Source organism: Amblyomma mixtum, chromosome 5 (genome assembly GCF_055824585.1).
Source record: "Amblyomma mixtum isolate Tamu chromosome 5, ASM5582458v1, whole genome shotgun sequence".
Classification (NCBI taxonomy): domain Eukaryota; kingdom Metazoa; phylum Arthropoda; class Arachnida; order Ixodida; family Ixodidae; genus Amblyomma; species Amblyomma mixtum.
Genome location: NC_143016.1, coordinates 194135430 through 194151245, shown reverse-complemented (window position 1 = coordinate 194151245; position 15816 = coordinate 194135430). Strand labels below are relative to the sequence as shown.

Sequence of the window (15816 nt, the reverse complement as noted above, 5' to 3'; positions counted from 1 at the left end):
GGAACAGTGGGAGAGAATGCTATCCAGCGACATCCTGAAAGTCCAACAAGGACTATAAAAAGCTGAGGGCAGCTACCCTCAGCGGAGCCCTGGACTAGGGGAACCGACCCTGATGATAAGATGAAAGACTCCATCTGAAGCCGCAAAAAAAAAATATTGTAAAATAGAGCAAATAAACGTTTTCCACCACCACCACCACGAAGTCCTGTCGTCTGCTAGTGTCGTCCCATTGTGATGCAATTGACCTTTATTTTTGAAACGTCTTTCCCGAAGACTTTGTGGGTCTTCTCGCTCAGTTGACGGCGCAACAGGTAGGCATTGTCGTGGGAAAAGACGAGAATAGCGAAAAGACGAAATGCTGAGTAGAAAATCAAAACTGGAACTGAAAAACCGCGCTGAGGTGCGATTTCGTGTACTGCCAAAGGCTGACTTCTGGGACAAGGCCGCTTACTTCCGGTGGCTTCACTTTCGGGCGCTCAATGCGCTATCCAGCAGTGAGGTATCTCAACGCGGTTCTGGCGCTCGTCAACACGCAATGCGGTTCTTTTACTCCAGTAGTTCCGTAAATTGATCAAACCCTTTCGGCTATATCGACGTCCTTCTCAGTTTCGCCGTCTCCTGTCAAGCGCTTTGTGATGTCTCGGTGCGATGCTCGGGCCCGGAGCCCAATAGTGGCCATGGCCTGCGGTCAGTAAGCGTCGCTCGCGCGCGTGCTTCGAGCCCGCTGAAGTCGGCCCAGCTGAACATGCGGACGACGGGATGGCGACAGCCTTGGCATCGCAGCCAGCGTCCAGCAGCGCCCAGCTCACGCGCGCCTTGGAGCGGCTTTTCGAGGATGCCCAGCACACCGGCGAGCTGAGGTTGAACGGCCGCAAGTTGAAAGAGCTGCCTGCCTACGCCAACAAGTACGACCTGCGCGACATCGTGCACGCAGGTGAGACGACGCGCGCTGCGCGAGGCACGTCCGCCGCTGGGCCGCGCCCGTTATCGTGTCTCTCGACCTTCGCGGCGCGGCTGCTGACTAGGGCCATTTCCTTCGCTGTGCTGTAGCTAATGTAAGGCACCTTGTTCGTGTGATTCAATTCATTTCAACAGGCTCATGGCGTATCCCGCGCGCGCAGCATTGACTCTTGCGACAATTCATACGCGTTCGAATAACGGTTGGCAGCAGCCTACTGGAGAGAGTAAGCAGCGCGCGCGTGAGGACAGAACACACGCCAAGAGGAATAAGCCGGGATACATTCTTTGCATAAAAACAGCGCAGTAGACGGGATGTCTTCTTTTCTTGGTCCCGTCTGCGGCGCTGTTTTTATGCAAATTATGCACGCCGTCGCCTCGCTACCGCTGCAAGTTCCTCCGCTGGCAAGTTGGCCGCGGGGCGGAGCACAGCTGCAGACAGGGGCGCCAACATGTTGCCTCTCAGTCGGTCAACGGGCTCGCCTTGCGCGAATGTCACCGGGGGGTTGTTCAGTTCGCATTTCGACATTAAGACAAAAGGCACTCATTGTTAACAGCTGCAGTAAGCAAGGAGACCTGGTACATTTTGAAGAACAAACGAATAAAAGCAACTGATGTTTAATGATTTTGAAGTATTGGGCTCATAAGCCCAGGTTATTCCGTTACTAGGCAAAGATGTCCTCCTGTGAGTTCTGTCTTGCACTGTCTGTGGCTATACCCTGCAGACTTTACCACTCATTCTTGTTTTCTTCCACCTCAGACTGTTTGCTTTATCAGGCATGCCACAAGGCTATGTCCTTGGGTCTGTTTTCATTTATGATCTTCCTGCGGTCACTCAGTCCATGGTTTGGCTGTGCACCGAAGGCTGAGTTTCATGTTGTCCTGTGATACTCGAATGTACATGTTTGCAGTACAGACTGATACAGCTAAGGTATCTTTCTGTATGATACGTGCAATATGATGGAACTCAGCAATATGCTATCATGTACGATTCGCAGCAGAGAAGAACTGTAAGCTCCTTCACATTAAACCAATCTGATGCAAACTAGTTTTTTAGGGTAAGTTCCATGGTGTTACATTTACTCCAATATTTGACTGGACTGCCCACATTGATTTGGTTAGAACAAAAGCGTGCTGTGTTTGTTGCTCTCCGTTGTAAGCATGAAATGGTTTTGGCTGCCGTTTTCAGCAAACTGTGGGGAAAATTGTTCTGAAACTGTAGTGAAGCTGTCACTGAGACTGAAGTTGAACCCGGAGTTTATGGTTTAACGTCCCAAAGCAACTCTGGCTCTGAGAGATGCCGTAGTGAAGGGCTCCAAAAATTTTGGCCACCTGGGGTTCTTTAATGAGCACTGACATTGCACAGTACACGGGCCTCAAGAATTTTGCCTCCATTGAAATTTGACCGCCGCGGCCGTGATCGAACCTGCGTCTCTCGCGGCAGCAGCCTAGTGCCCACTGAGACACCGCGGCGACTGAACCTGGAGTTGAAACTGACACTGAACCTCAGATGAAATGTGAAACTGATCTAAAGCTGTAGCTTTTCATATCTTAAATTTTCCATCTGGGTGGTATGCAGCAAAAAAAAAAAGCTTTCCCAACTGGGTGCTGCGAGTAGGATTCAGATCAATGCGGGCACAAATCGATCAGCTGTGATGTCTTGCGCTGTGTTTTTAATTGGTATATGGCACTTGCTCACTACTAGATTGTCACCAGTGCCACCTTTCGTTAATTTCTTCTGCCCTTTTGAATGCTCAGTGGCAGTAATGGCACAGCCGTGGCTGTGCTGTGGAGCTGAATTGGGTTAAGAGGGAGCAAGGCTCACTTTATTGGTGGCAGCATTATGTAGCCGTGTGTAATGTGCCACTGTGCCCGAAGGAGAGTGGCAAGTGCGTTGTAGTACCTTCTTGATGGTGTGGCTGTCTTCAGTAATGCATCACGTTGAAATACGAAATTTTTATTAGCTTTGCTGAGTATGATGTCTAGAACATTTCCACACCTCTCTTAGCAGACAATGTTTCACAGAAGTCGAAAGGGAACAGCACAGGCTGTCCTCGATAGAGCACGAATCCCACATTTGTCAAGGCTGTTGTCAGGTTCAAACAAGCTTATTTGATCGGCGTTAAGGAGGATGGGTTCTTGTGGTGCCTGTGCTAAGAGCTCTTGAGCAGCATAGTCAAACGCTACCATGAAATTTGCGTAAAACATATCACTTTGTGTTAGTAGTCACAGTTCTGCAAACAGGCTGCGGTAGCTCGGGAGAATGGTCTGTGGTGGCTTCTTCGATTAGTGTTGAGCCTGTATTATTAATGTGAAGAGCATTGGGTGGCTCATTGGTCACGAAACCCCTAAAATGTGGTGTTTCAACACTTCGAGGGATTAGTGGGTAGATTAAGTCGGATTAAGAGGGACGACTAGGTGGATCAAGTCGGATTAGTGGAGTGTATATGGAGACAGAGCCAGAATTAACCATAAGAAATGCATTTTTGGCCGCAGCTCAGAGTTCCAAAAGATTGCGGTTTGGTGGCCGACGTGCACCGGTAGCCTAGACATAGACAACACAACTAGAATGTTCCATTTTCTCTTTGATGGGTTTGACTCTACCTGTACGAACGGTCAGTGAGTACCTGGCATCGACTGTTTTGTGCCCAATGCACAGACCTGTCCCGAAATCGGCTGAGTGAGCTCCCGACCGAGCTGTGTGGCCTGGTGCTGCTGGAGTGTCTGGACTGCCACAGCAATGTCGTGCGCCTGGTGCCCCCTGCGGTGGCTGCCCTGCAGGCACTCACCTACCTGGACCTGAGGTCAGTGAACCTCACACACGAGGGGCTCACCCAGTGGCTGTGTGCGTTTGCAAGTCAGTGTTGGTCACTCAGGTGTCGGCTGTAGTAACACTTTGTATTTGTAACTCATAAGCTCACTTTTTGGTCACTGTCGTGAATTTTTGCAGAAAAGAAATTCCTGTCGGCACAGGGTGGCCTTGGCGCTACAGACCAGCCCTGCGGCGAAATTGTGCGGCGATACAGTCTTTATTAAGTGACTGTAACAGGGAAAATGAGAGTCCTTTTATTTTAGTTATTAGTGCTGCTATCTTTTTGATGGATTTTAGCATGGTTTGGGGAAAAGTGCATATACAGGAACATATTGGTAAAAAGAAGTGAAACACAAGTTGAAGCAAAGAAAATAGAACATCGGGTTTAATTCATAGCTGTGCAATTCATAGATGAGCGATATTGCCAGATTGGGAGAGTGGGGGAAAAAATAGTGTCCTATGTGGCTGCAGATTGACACTGCAGTTAACGTTATTTCTGTGGCTCTTCAGCCAAGGCTGGGCAAGAAAGGGAAGGGCTTTTGTCCCCTGAAAGCCGGAGGACCAAAGTGCAAGCGCCATTCTGCCGCAGAATGAAATCTTGGAAGTGGGGATGAGGCCAAAAGTTCACCCAACAGAATGGACGCCTCTTTGGCGTTAAACAATCACACAGCCCCGCCAGCCGCACTTAACAATCGTGGGATTTGGAGGCTGGAGAGAAAGGGTGGTCAAGGCACAGTGGGTGAGGGTGAAGAATGTTTCTGTGCAGTGACTGCCAGAAGGCTACGGTCCCTCTTCTCTTTGTATGCTGGCCGGACAACTTGGCACAGTGACACTACTCACAGGGCCACATAAAGCTGACCGTAGGTGTAGCGAAGTTGCTGTCAGTCATTGTTCTGCGAAGACAGAAGTACTTGTAACGGTTGCTGTATTTACTCGCATAATGCACCCACCCACCGCTTTTGTCAATAGGAACTTACTTTTGATTTTAATAGTAAAAATTTTTATTTTAAGACCAGCATCTCCCCTTATCATGGGATAAACATCGCTTGCAGATGAGGACACACACAGCTGCACTTAGCCTCCCCTTAACTATTGTCACAAAGCAAGATCATGCCAGGTAGTACAGAGTGTCAAAAGGCTGTTGGTGTTTAATTCTGTGGCAAGCATTGAAAGCTTGCCACCAACCACATATACAACACACAGTACCAAAGTATCTTCTGTAACACATGGTCATCTCTAGCCTGTGTAGAGAAATCACTAAGGTGAAGGCACCTATCACTTGAAAAAGCTGAAACTCTGCCAACAAGCCTCCAAAAACCAGCAGTGTAGACACCATGCTGCTACTAGTGACTGTAGCGCCACCTCGTCTGTTTGCCAACGTGCAAACACAAAGGAAAACATAGGGGTGGCTGAGAGAGCAAATGATGAGCCCACATACTGCACGGGTCCACTTGGGACAGACACTCAGTTGGAACAAAACGGCTCTATATTCAAGAATTGCAATGTGTTACCAGAGTACAGGATGCATAGGCCTGGGTGCCCAAGCTTACGTGCTGGTGCAGAAGAAACGGAGGGGGACTGGATCTCGTTTGTTCAGAGGCTTAACTTCTCCACGAAGGCTTGGTCGCTTGGGGCCCCAGAGCACCGACTGCCAGCGGTGTCGTCTCGGGCCTTCCTCGTCCCCCACCGACCAGCTTTCCTCGCTGTTTCCTGTGCATTCGGGCGATCCTTCTTTCCAGTCTGGAGCATCTCCCTCCCTCTCCTCTCAGTGCTGGTGACTGCAGCATTCCCCCGCATTTTCCCACCAGCTTGGGCCTTTTCTCCTCAGGCCACCGCCAATGTCACTCTTGCGGGGGTGTACTTGACCAGTTGAATGCTTATTGGCATGGGAACAAAGTTGATGGCCAGGCCGTCACCCTTAAGACCGATAACGAGCCTTGGCCCCCGACACGCGACAATTCCTGGTGCCATACAGTCTTTTTTTCGAGCGTATCCAGGGTTCCGGAGATAGCGGCTCATCAGAGATTCGCAGCGCACTGTCACGCAAGTTTATTCCAGCTGAAGGTAAACGGCAGAAATGATAACAGGTGGTCTGTTCTGATGATAGCCTTAGTCGCTTATGCGCCATTAAACTCAACTCAACGCATGTTCTAGTGACAGAGGTAGGGAAACATGGTGGGAGTGGAGTGGAATGGGACTTGGGAAATTTGCTTATTTAGTGTGGGGCTTTTAATCAGGGAGATAAATACGTTTTCCCCCATTCAACCGTGGCTGACAGTTCAAAACCGCTGGACCCTAACCCATAATCGCGTGCACTACCGAGCACATGGCGACCACGGCGGGCCTTGCTCTGAGGGAACAAAGGAATGAAACACTGGCTGACACAGACGAGGCATTTAGTGCCACAACAACAATGCCAGCCAGGAACAAAATACGCTGAGGAACCGAGCACGTTTGACTCACCGGCACGGCTATGAGCAAACGTTCGTCCACGCCAGGGCAAGGGGGAAACTCCGAGGGCGGACGGGACGAGCTGAGGGGAGAATGTTCCCGCCACGAGTGTATGCGCCCGCTGGCGAATAGCGAAGCCTGCGCCGCCATGCTCGTACGCGGCGAAATCCTGAGCTGAAGAGGGCCGTCTCCCCATCACCTCCTCTACAAAGATGCCTGCCGTGTGCGACAAAAACCTGCTGCCCTTACCTTTCCCTTTTTCCTCCTTTCCACTTGGGGTGGTAGCTAGTGATCCTTGTGGTGGCCGCTTGAAACACATGCGTGCATGCGCACACTGCTGCGCACGCAGTTGTGGTGCGCGCGTGCCGTAGCTGTAGCAGACGATGTCTCTGTGGCATAAGACACCTTCCACATATTTATACTGTTTATGCAGAGAAAAACGTAATTGGCAGAGCTGAAGGGGAAAAGTCGCAAATAAGTTTATTTTGCTCTTTCATAGGTTACTTAAGCACTTTTTGGATTAAGTGTAAATCTTTTGTAAAAACTATACGGTGGCAGACCTATTAGCAGAAGAACTGTTTAACATGTCTGCTGACTTCTGCCGCTTGCTGCTTACAACTATTTTGGTCTTTTGGCACCTCATCAGCAGTTATACATGTTCATTGTGCGTATTGAAAAGAGTTCGGTTTTGGAAAGCACAATGCGCAATTGTTGCGTCCCATGCTGCGCCTCAGGTGAACGAAAAAAGGAAGCCGGAGTCTTATTACATGAGCTACCGTCTGGCAGTGCTACGCGGGGCCGCGACTCCTCACCACCCCTGACCACCCACCTGCATTGGCGCAGATAGGGAAGCAGATAGCGCCATCTCTTAACAACCGCCTGCAACTCAAGGTACAGCGGCTACAATCGGTGAGCGAGCGATGCCGCAGGCATCTTTCTAGAGGAGGCGATGGAGGCGATGGCACGCAGCAGTCACGTCGTTTGTGGCGCTCGTGTTGTTGCGATGCCGGTGGTCTCCCCTGTTGGTTAAGGCAGCTAACCAAGCTAAGGAGGGTGCATCATGGGGAAGCCAACCAAATGGGGCCAGCGGGAGCAGGTATCCACAATAGACGGTTGTGATAGGGTGCGGATGGTGGGCTGTCAGGTGAGCAGCGTGATCCCGTTGTTTGCTTTGCGCACAGCCAGGCGTGATTCCCTGCTAACTTGGCAGCTGCTGACGACCGTCCCCTTGGAGAGAGAGCCTTGCTGAGTGTGTGTGTGTCTTGCAGTCGCAACCAGCTGAGTGTGCTCCCCTCGGCTGTGTGCCAGTTGCCCCTGGTGGTGCTGCTGGTGTCCAACAACCGGCTGCAGGAGCTGCCCGAGGAGCTGGGCAGGCTGCGCTCACTCATGGACCTGGTAAGGGGGCCTCCTTCTCTTGCGTCACCACGTTTTGGCGGTGGTTAAACGTCTCGAATAAACAGCGCAAACGACTACAAGCACAAGAGACAAGGAAAGCGCTGTGTCGTCCGTTTCCTTGTCTCTTGTGCTTGTCGTCGTTCGCGCTGTTTATTCAAGAAGCCTTCTTTTGGGGCAGACACCAACTCTGCACCCCAGCTCTTTAGCTGCCACGGAACACAAACTGAACGGTTTATCTATAGCCTCTTGGAAATGGCCGGAATTCCACAAGATTCTGCGCAAGATTGGATTTACTTTTGATTTATTTATTGGATACGTGCATCACCTTGCAGCATTACAGCCAGGGGGGGGCTGGTTACAAAACGGAAAGAGGAGTTGAAAGCAGAGGACATAAACAAAAGCACCAGGTTACGCAAATTTTATAAGACAGTAAAAACGGCGAAAAGAGTATCACCATAAAAATGGAAACGACCACGGATGGCGAGCGGTTCCATTTGTGGGCAGTCCGTACAGAAAAGGAATTATGACATGGATTACTGTGAAAAGAACCTTCTGGGATTTTTTTAATCGCGGTCCCTCTGTGAAACATAGGAAGGATAGCTCATGTTTTTTTCACTGTCTATGCCTGCATGTGAGTTATAGGTACTATAGAAAAGTTAAGGTGTAGGTTTACCCACCGGTCTTTCAATCCACTTCATTAGAGTACATTTGCTACTGGTCATGTTTAACTTTTTATTGCAGTTACCAACAACGAAACGCACTGCCCTGTTTTCCAGTTTCTCAAGTTTGTTTATATGTTTTGCATTGTGAAAGTCCCAGTATACGCAGCCATACTCGAAGACTGAGCGCACATGTGTAAAATATAACTACAGTCGACGACCGATTTTTCGGACTCTCTAGGGGCCGCGAAAACGACCGAAAAATCGGGCAGTCCGGAAAATCAAATTTCACCGAAAAAATCACGAACTTATTACCACTATGCCGGAGAAAGCGGCCAATTGTATTGCACACATTCTAAAGCTCCTCATGACTATATTTCGCCGCGCGAAATACCGTATAAACGTGTATAAGGGCCGCACTTTTTTTTTTCCAGATTCGAGGGCCAATTTTCGGGGTGCGGCCTATACACGCGATATGCGAAAAAAAAATTTTTTTTAAGTAAAAACACACCAACCAGGGAATGAGCGACATTTATTCTACGTTCAATCGTCACTCGCGAAGTATTTAGACTCCTGAGCTGGTGCCGCACTCTGGTGCACGCTCATGCCAAAAGAAGCCGCGCAGCATGTCCGCTGTCAACGCGTAGCCGTTGTTCCGAAATTCCATCACATAGAGGAGCAGCTCTTCTTCCAGTTCAGGAAACTCGCACGGCTTGCCTCGGAAAGCGCGCTTTTTGCAGCTTGTGTTTCTCTTTTGGTTGCACCATCATCGGACGCACTTCTCGGCCACGTCGAATTTCCCGCCCTTCGCACGCTTACCGACCGCGTTCGAGAGCTAACTCCCAGCCGTGTAGCTTAAGGTGCTTGCCCATCGCGCTAAAACTGTGAAGCTCGGCGGCAGCACGTGCGCGAAAGCCACTATCACGGCGGACGCGCTAACACGCATGCTGACACGCCACGAAAGGCTGGAGCTGGCGATACTGATGCCGATGTGAACAGCGGAAAATCGCGACCGAGAAAAATGTTGATGATAATGATCATGGCGCCATCCATAGACGGCACTTGGAAGCTCCGGTGCGCGCACGTGGCCTCCGCGAACGGCGCGGCGCCGGAGCAGATCGCGGCCGCGATAAGATCCGGCGGCGTGATAAGATCCGCGCCGCGCGCTTCGATCGTGGAGGCCACGGCGTGCGCGTAGCCTCCGCGATCGTATTCGCGTTCCGTGTTCGGGACTAAAGACTCGGCACAGATGAGTTCCGTGAACTCAGACTACAGTTCAAGTTCGTGCGGCGGAAGACATTCAAGGACAGTACGAATTCGAAAACACGCGAGCGCAATGTGCCGACTCGCACAGAATTTCAGCGTCGCAAGTTAAGAGGCTCCCTTTTAGCTTGAATTTCATTTTGTTTGATCAAGTTTTCGATCTCTCCTGCAGTTTGAATTAATGAGGTTCCACTGTACACATTATATGGCGGCTTGGGTACTGGCGGCGAGTGCGAACGAGGTCCGAAAAATCGAGTGGTCAGTTGCGGTGCGTCCGAAATTTCAAGCGCTCTTACACATTGGCTCTATGGGCCATGTCGCGGTGCCGCGAAAAAGTCCGAATAATCAAGCATGTCCGAAAAATCAGGCGTCCGAATTTTCGGTCGTCGACTGTATATAACTGCTGCTTGAGATTACTAGGCAGGTGTCTGAAATTGTGGTGCAAAAACCACAGAATGGACATGGCTTCATTCACAACATAATTAACAACATGTATTTCATTGCAAATGTGAGCTCAAACATATATATCTATATGTTAAATGCTGGGCATTGTCCGGTGTAGCATTATTTATTGTGTATTCATATGGCAGGTTAGCCGCCGCAGTGGCTCAGTGGTTACGGCGTTCGGCTGCAGAACAGAAGGGCACGGGTTCGATCTCGGCTGCGGCGGTCGAATTTCGAGGAGGCAAAATTCTAGAGGCCCGTGTACTGTGCGATGTCAGTGCACGGTAAAGAACCCCAGGTGGTCGAAATTTCCGGAGACCTACACTACGGCGTCCCTCATAGCCTGAGTTGCTTTGGGACGTTACAATAAACCCAAATTTCACTAATTAATCAAACGCACATTACTAGCCATGGCATGCCTGGAGTGGAATGACAATGCGAGTGCCTGGGGACACGCACGGCTTCGTAGGTGCACTGTGGAGCCACTCTTGCAAGTCAATGTCGCTGTGCATCTTGCCCTTGGTTTAGTGTGCTCCTCATGTTCAGCTAGCTCATACATTCGTGCCCAGACATCATATTTGCATACTTCACCTCATTGCAGTGATGCACAGCAGGGAAGCCACCTGACAGATGTTTGCTCCTGGGTTTCTGTTGGCGTAGGGCACTCCCATGCTCTGCTGGTATCGTATGATCAGAAATTGGCATAATTGTGAGCGCACTTACCAGCAAATGTGCTAACCAGAAGGAAAATGGTGCAACTCCATGGGACATTTTATTCTTTGCTCACAATTCTGAGCATAACAACCGGGAACATGTCGAGTTTCTACTGTTACCATTTTTTTCCAATTTCGCAGAAGGCTGAAACTCCCCTCTTGCATTGTGTTTGTCATTGCACTGTATATTGCTAGGTGGCACTCGGACTGAAAGGTGTTGAAGTTCATCAGCTCCGCTTCTGGAGGATGTGCTGCCAAGCTGCGCCCTGGGTTCTTTTAGATTCCTGAGGGCAACAGCGCAGAAGAAGGGAAGGACGAAAGGGGGAGGAACACTGGACTAGGGAATGGCAGCACTCGTCCGGCGTTCCTCCGTCTGTCATCCCTGTGTTGTGTCGAAGAGAAAGAATGGTAGCTTACCAATATCCCTGAAGAGAAGAGTATACAACAGCTGTATCCTACCAGTACTCACCTATGGGGCAGAAAGGTGGAGGCCAACAAAGGGGGTCCAGCTTAAGTTAAGCACAACGCCGCGAGCTATGGAAAGAGAAATGATAGGTGTATCATTAAGAGATCGGAAGAGGGCGGAGTGGGTGAGGGAACAAACACGGGTTAATGACATCCTAGTCGAAATCAAGAGGAAGAAGTGGGCTTGGGCAGGGCATGTAATGCGAAGGCAAGATAACCGCTGGTCCTTAAGGGTAACGGACTGGATTCCAAGAGAAGGAAAACGTAGCAGGGGGCGGCAGAAAGTTAGGTGGGCGGGTGAGATTAAGAAGTATGCAAGGATACGGTGTCCGCAGCTGGCGAAGGACAGGGTTAAAATGGAGAGACGTGGGAGAGGCCTTTGCCCTGCAGTGGGCGTGGTCAGGCTGCTGATGATGATGACCCTCAAGGATGTGTTACCCACTTGCCTGTTCAGCACGGTTCTTCTAGAGGGTGTCCAGCGCCATGCCAGCATGTGTGCAGATGTGTGTGCGTCCCTTGGTGGTGCAGGACGTGAGCTGCAATGAGCTGACGTGGCTGCCCCCCGGCATTGGGGAGCTGCAGTCCCTGCGGTCCCTGCGTGCGCGGCGCAACCGCCTCTCGGAGCTGCCCTCGGACCTGTGCCGCCTGCGCCTCTGGCGGCTGGACGTGTCGGAGAACCAGCTGGCCCGCCTGCCCCCCCTCCTGCGCCTCATGACCTCCCTGCGCCACCTGCAGGTGGACGGGAACCCCCTCGTCTCCCCACCTGCATTCGTACGTGGGCCACTAGCTTTGTTTCTTCCCTGAAGGGGGAGCCTGGTCTTGATAAAGAAAAATTTCATTAATGACGTCACAGTTGAGAAATCTTCAGGGAATATGTATCTTTGTGTGCTGATTCTAAATATGTCATTTAATTTCGTGTAAAACACTTCCTTGAGCACTTATGTAATTTTTATGCATGTATTTTGTGAAGAGCCTTGAAAAAAATTTCTTGCGGGAATCTTGCTGAAATGTATGATATTGGGTTGTCTTGACACCAAGGAATGCAATAAGGGTAAAATTCTCTTCCTGCCAATGAAGCTCGTGGTGCTGTGTTTTGTTTTGCCGCATCCGGTTCGCGTTAGTGGAACGCCCATTACAATCTTTCTCTTGTGCCCTCCGCACAACTGCAGAGAAGGGGGTGAGTCATACTCGCTACCCAGCGGGATAAGGGAGCGCCGGATAGCGGAGGATTACGGGAAAGGTCAAACTCCCCCCAGGGACGGATTCATTAGGTCGCATCCTGCTGTGCATGTGCTTGCGGCAAGGCGGACCCGCGTTACAGTGCGTGGCTTTGGTCCCATGTCTGCAGTGGCATGCGTTTACAGCTTGAAGCGCGGTCAACAGGATATTGCCACGCTATCTGCAGGCATGGGGAGCGACGATGCGGAACAGATGGGTTGAAGTGACTTTCCTTGAACTTGGGTCAACCGGACGTTGGGAAAGTGAGAGTGTTCGCGAAGCTCGCAGCAGGAAAGCATAATTCTCCAAAATTGTGATGGTAGAAACTGTGCACATGTGTACAGTGTTTGTCGCGATGAGTTACCTCCTTCCCCCAATTGTTGATTGGTGATGTTTTCCTTTCCCCAATAGTAATCTATTGGGTGGATGTTTGTGCAGTTAACTGGTTGGTTATGCTCCCCACCGAGGGCGGGGACATAGGGTTTAAAACCAGCTGTTTCGGCAGGACCGAGGGCTGGTTTCGTCACGTCGAGTCAGTCAAGTGTAAATATGTTTTCTCCTTGCTTGTATCTTCCTTTGTGCTTTTAATTGTTATAAAAAGTTAACCTCTTCAGAAGTGTCCTCTTGCAATGTGATTGAGCATTTCGAATCTGCAAGACGTCAAGCATCCTCCAACAATTATCAGCCCAATTTCCCTCTACGAGATCAAGAGGGGATATCAACTCTGCCTATAATAGAACCTAAGTTACAGGGTTTTGAAGTTGTCACTTGAGAAATGAGAAGAAAAGTGTGTATTCCTGTTTCTGAAGTGGCAGCTTCAGTACCCGATAACTCAATTTCTATGATAGCCAGGGGGATAATTTTACCCTTATTGCATTCCTTGGTATCAAGAGAACCCAATGGCATACATTTCAGCGAGTTTCCCACAGCAAATTTTCTTCAAAACTCTTTGCAAAATACTTGCATAAGAATTGCATAAGTGCTCAAGGAATTCTTTTACATGAAATTAAATGACATATCTAAATCAGCGCACAAAAACACATGTGCCTTGAAAATTTCATTACTATCAGCAGATTAACAAAATTTTCTTTTCAAGACCAGGCTCCGCTCTTAAAGGACTGTAGACGCCTAAATTTAATTGTGTGTTTTCATCTTTTATATTATGAGTTGGGCATTAAAAGGCATGGATCGTGATATTTGCCTATGACTGCGAAATAATTTATCATTGAATTTCTTCTCTCATGCTGTTTTGGTTTAGGCTTCATCAACTAAATGATGTCTCTTATGTCTAGTAAAGCTTTAGGTCACGTGAGACACTTAATAACCTTGAATATAGATGCTGATACGCAGTTTTAATTCACTACAACACTTAAACCAGACTGCTTCGAAAGGCTGCAATGCCAGCAGACGACATATCAGCAGTTATTTTTTTCGTGCCTCACGTGACTTAAGGATAAATGACATGTCACAGCCATCGTTCGAATAAGGAAACTGAAAGTGAAATAGCGTCAAGAAGAAATTTAATTGTAAATTATTTAGCGGTTGTAGTGCTTTGGCTCTCTGACGTCACGACGGCAGCATCCACGGCGATGTGGATCCGGAAATGGTCGATCCAGCCATTTGATGTTGCAAAGTCAGTGATGCGCTGTCTGTTGGCTCTATCCATTGCCTTCCCAAGCAAATTGCTGCCGTTGAAGTTGACACCAGCAGCGCGAGCTTCTTTAAAAACCAGGTAAGAAGAGCCTCGTCGAGGTTCCCTTACTTGGCACCATGAGCGTGCTTAGCTTTCAGGCCAAAGAGTGTGGCATTTTTTTCGATCTTGGTACGCTTCAAGGTGGTGCTCTTAAGCGTCGAGGGTGGCAGACTGAACGAGGTCTCGGCTACTCCTTTCCCTGCTGCCTACCTGTCGACTGCGTTTAGTACGTCAGCTTTGCCTCAAGGGCCTTACGCTTGCGCGACACCATCAAAGCATGACAAAGACCGCGGTTACAAGTTCATGAGGCGGATGGCCATCTAGTGGCGGCCTCTCCAACTCGTGCGCGGCTTCTTGCAGCCAGTTCCGTAAGCCTGGCCAAGACTTGTCAGAAGTCACAATGGCATTTAGCACGCATTGCCCAGGCAGGTTCGGGGCATCAGGTTGCAATGTATCATGCGGGAACGTTTTCTCTGCTACAACGTAACAGCGGGGTTCCCAATACATTGCTTCCTATGGGAGCTATGCCGGGACTGGATGAAAATGACATAACAGCCAGGAAAATGCAGCAGTGAGGAACGTAAGACTACTACCGCTACTGTGACACCAAACTAGAAACAGGCAATTAACAGCTATTGCTGTAAAATTTGGTGTCTGTAGTCATTTAAAGAAGCACTGAGCACACATTGCAGTGGGCCTGCTCTGATAGATTACTGTGTGATAATGACAGAGAGATTGCTCGCTCTGGAAACTGGGCTTTTGTAGCTCAAAAAGGTTCGTAAAGTGAATTGCAGGTGTCGCCGCCTTTTATCATTTGTCCAAGAACGGTGCAGTGGTGTTGAGACAGTTTATACCACACGGATCCCTTAGGCTATGGCACCATTCACTTTCAAATGGTGATCACAGAGTCCTTCAGGTCATGAGTTTTTGAAATGTAAAAAATGTACTGTTTTAACCTAATTTTCTCAGCTGCTGGACAAACGTCCAAATAGCCATGAGGAGCCACAGAATGCACGGAGTTGTCTTCGGAGAACTTGTTGAGCGAGTTGGTGGCTGTTAATTATAAATATGTACAGGCGTCAAAAGGCACACACAAGAGAAGAAAACGCGACAGAGCGCCTAGATGACACACATAGACGTCTTTCTGTGCTAAAAAGTATAGCTTAGCAAAACCTCTTCTTGGGCAAGTTGGTAGCTGTTCATTATAAATATTTAAAGGCGCAAAAATGCATGCACAAGATATGACAACAGGACAGAATGCCTTTCCCCTTGTCCTATTGTCTGCTCTTGTGTGTGTGTATTTCTTTGGAGCTGTGTTCAGTGTCCCTTTAAGGGGTCGAGCAAGCACAGTTGAGTTGATGAAAGTCCCCCCCTGGGTTATGCATGTGCCATCGCTAACCTAAGCTCTGTGGTGGTCGCCTCTCTTCAATTGTGGAGCATCTCAGAGAATGGCCAGCTGAAAACATGGCTGGTGTGTGTGCAGTTGTGCAGGCGTGGCCAGGTGCATGTGTTCAAGTACCTGGAGCTGGAGGCCGTCAGGGAGGACCGGCGCAGGGGACACGTGGACTCCGCCACTGACGGGGCCTCCCGACGCAGCACCCCGTGAGTGCATCCCATCAATTAATGAAGGAATGAGAATTAATGTGCTCTGTCCTGCACATTCAGTTTCTCTTGACCCGCTGCGCTGCACCTCCCTTTGCTGGCAGTACTAACTACACCACCACAACCCATGCTGGCAGTACTAAC

The 15816-nt window shown here is 49.4% G+C and overlaps 1 protein-coding gene across 6 annotated transcripts in view; it reads left to right on the top strand.

Annotated features, from left to right (window-relative positions):
- Positions 1 to 505: 505 nt before the first annotated feature.
- Lrch (Leucine-rich-repeats and calponin homology domain protein) overlaps positions 506 to 15816 on the top strand; it is an 89153-nt gene continuing 73842 nt past the window's right edge. The window contains exons 1-5 of one of the 6 annotated variants that reach the window (XM_089546577.1): positions 506 to 934; positions 3617 to 3761; positions 7489 to 7615; positions 11688 to 11930; positions 15554 to 15672. In XM_089546577.1, coding sequence (XP_089402703.1) covers positions 760 to 934; positions 3617 to 3761; positions 7489 to 7615; positions 11688 to 11930; positions 15554 to 15672 — 809 coding nt within the window. In that variant the 5' untranslated portion in view covers positions 506 to 759. The remainder of the gene's footprint in view (positions 935 to 3616; positions 3762 to 7488; positions 7616 to 11687; positions 11931 to 15553; positions 15673 to 15816) is intronic. The other 5 variants (XM_089546576.1, XM_089546575.1, XM_089546580.1 and 2 more) reach the window with 5 other exon arrangements.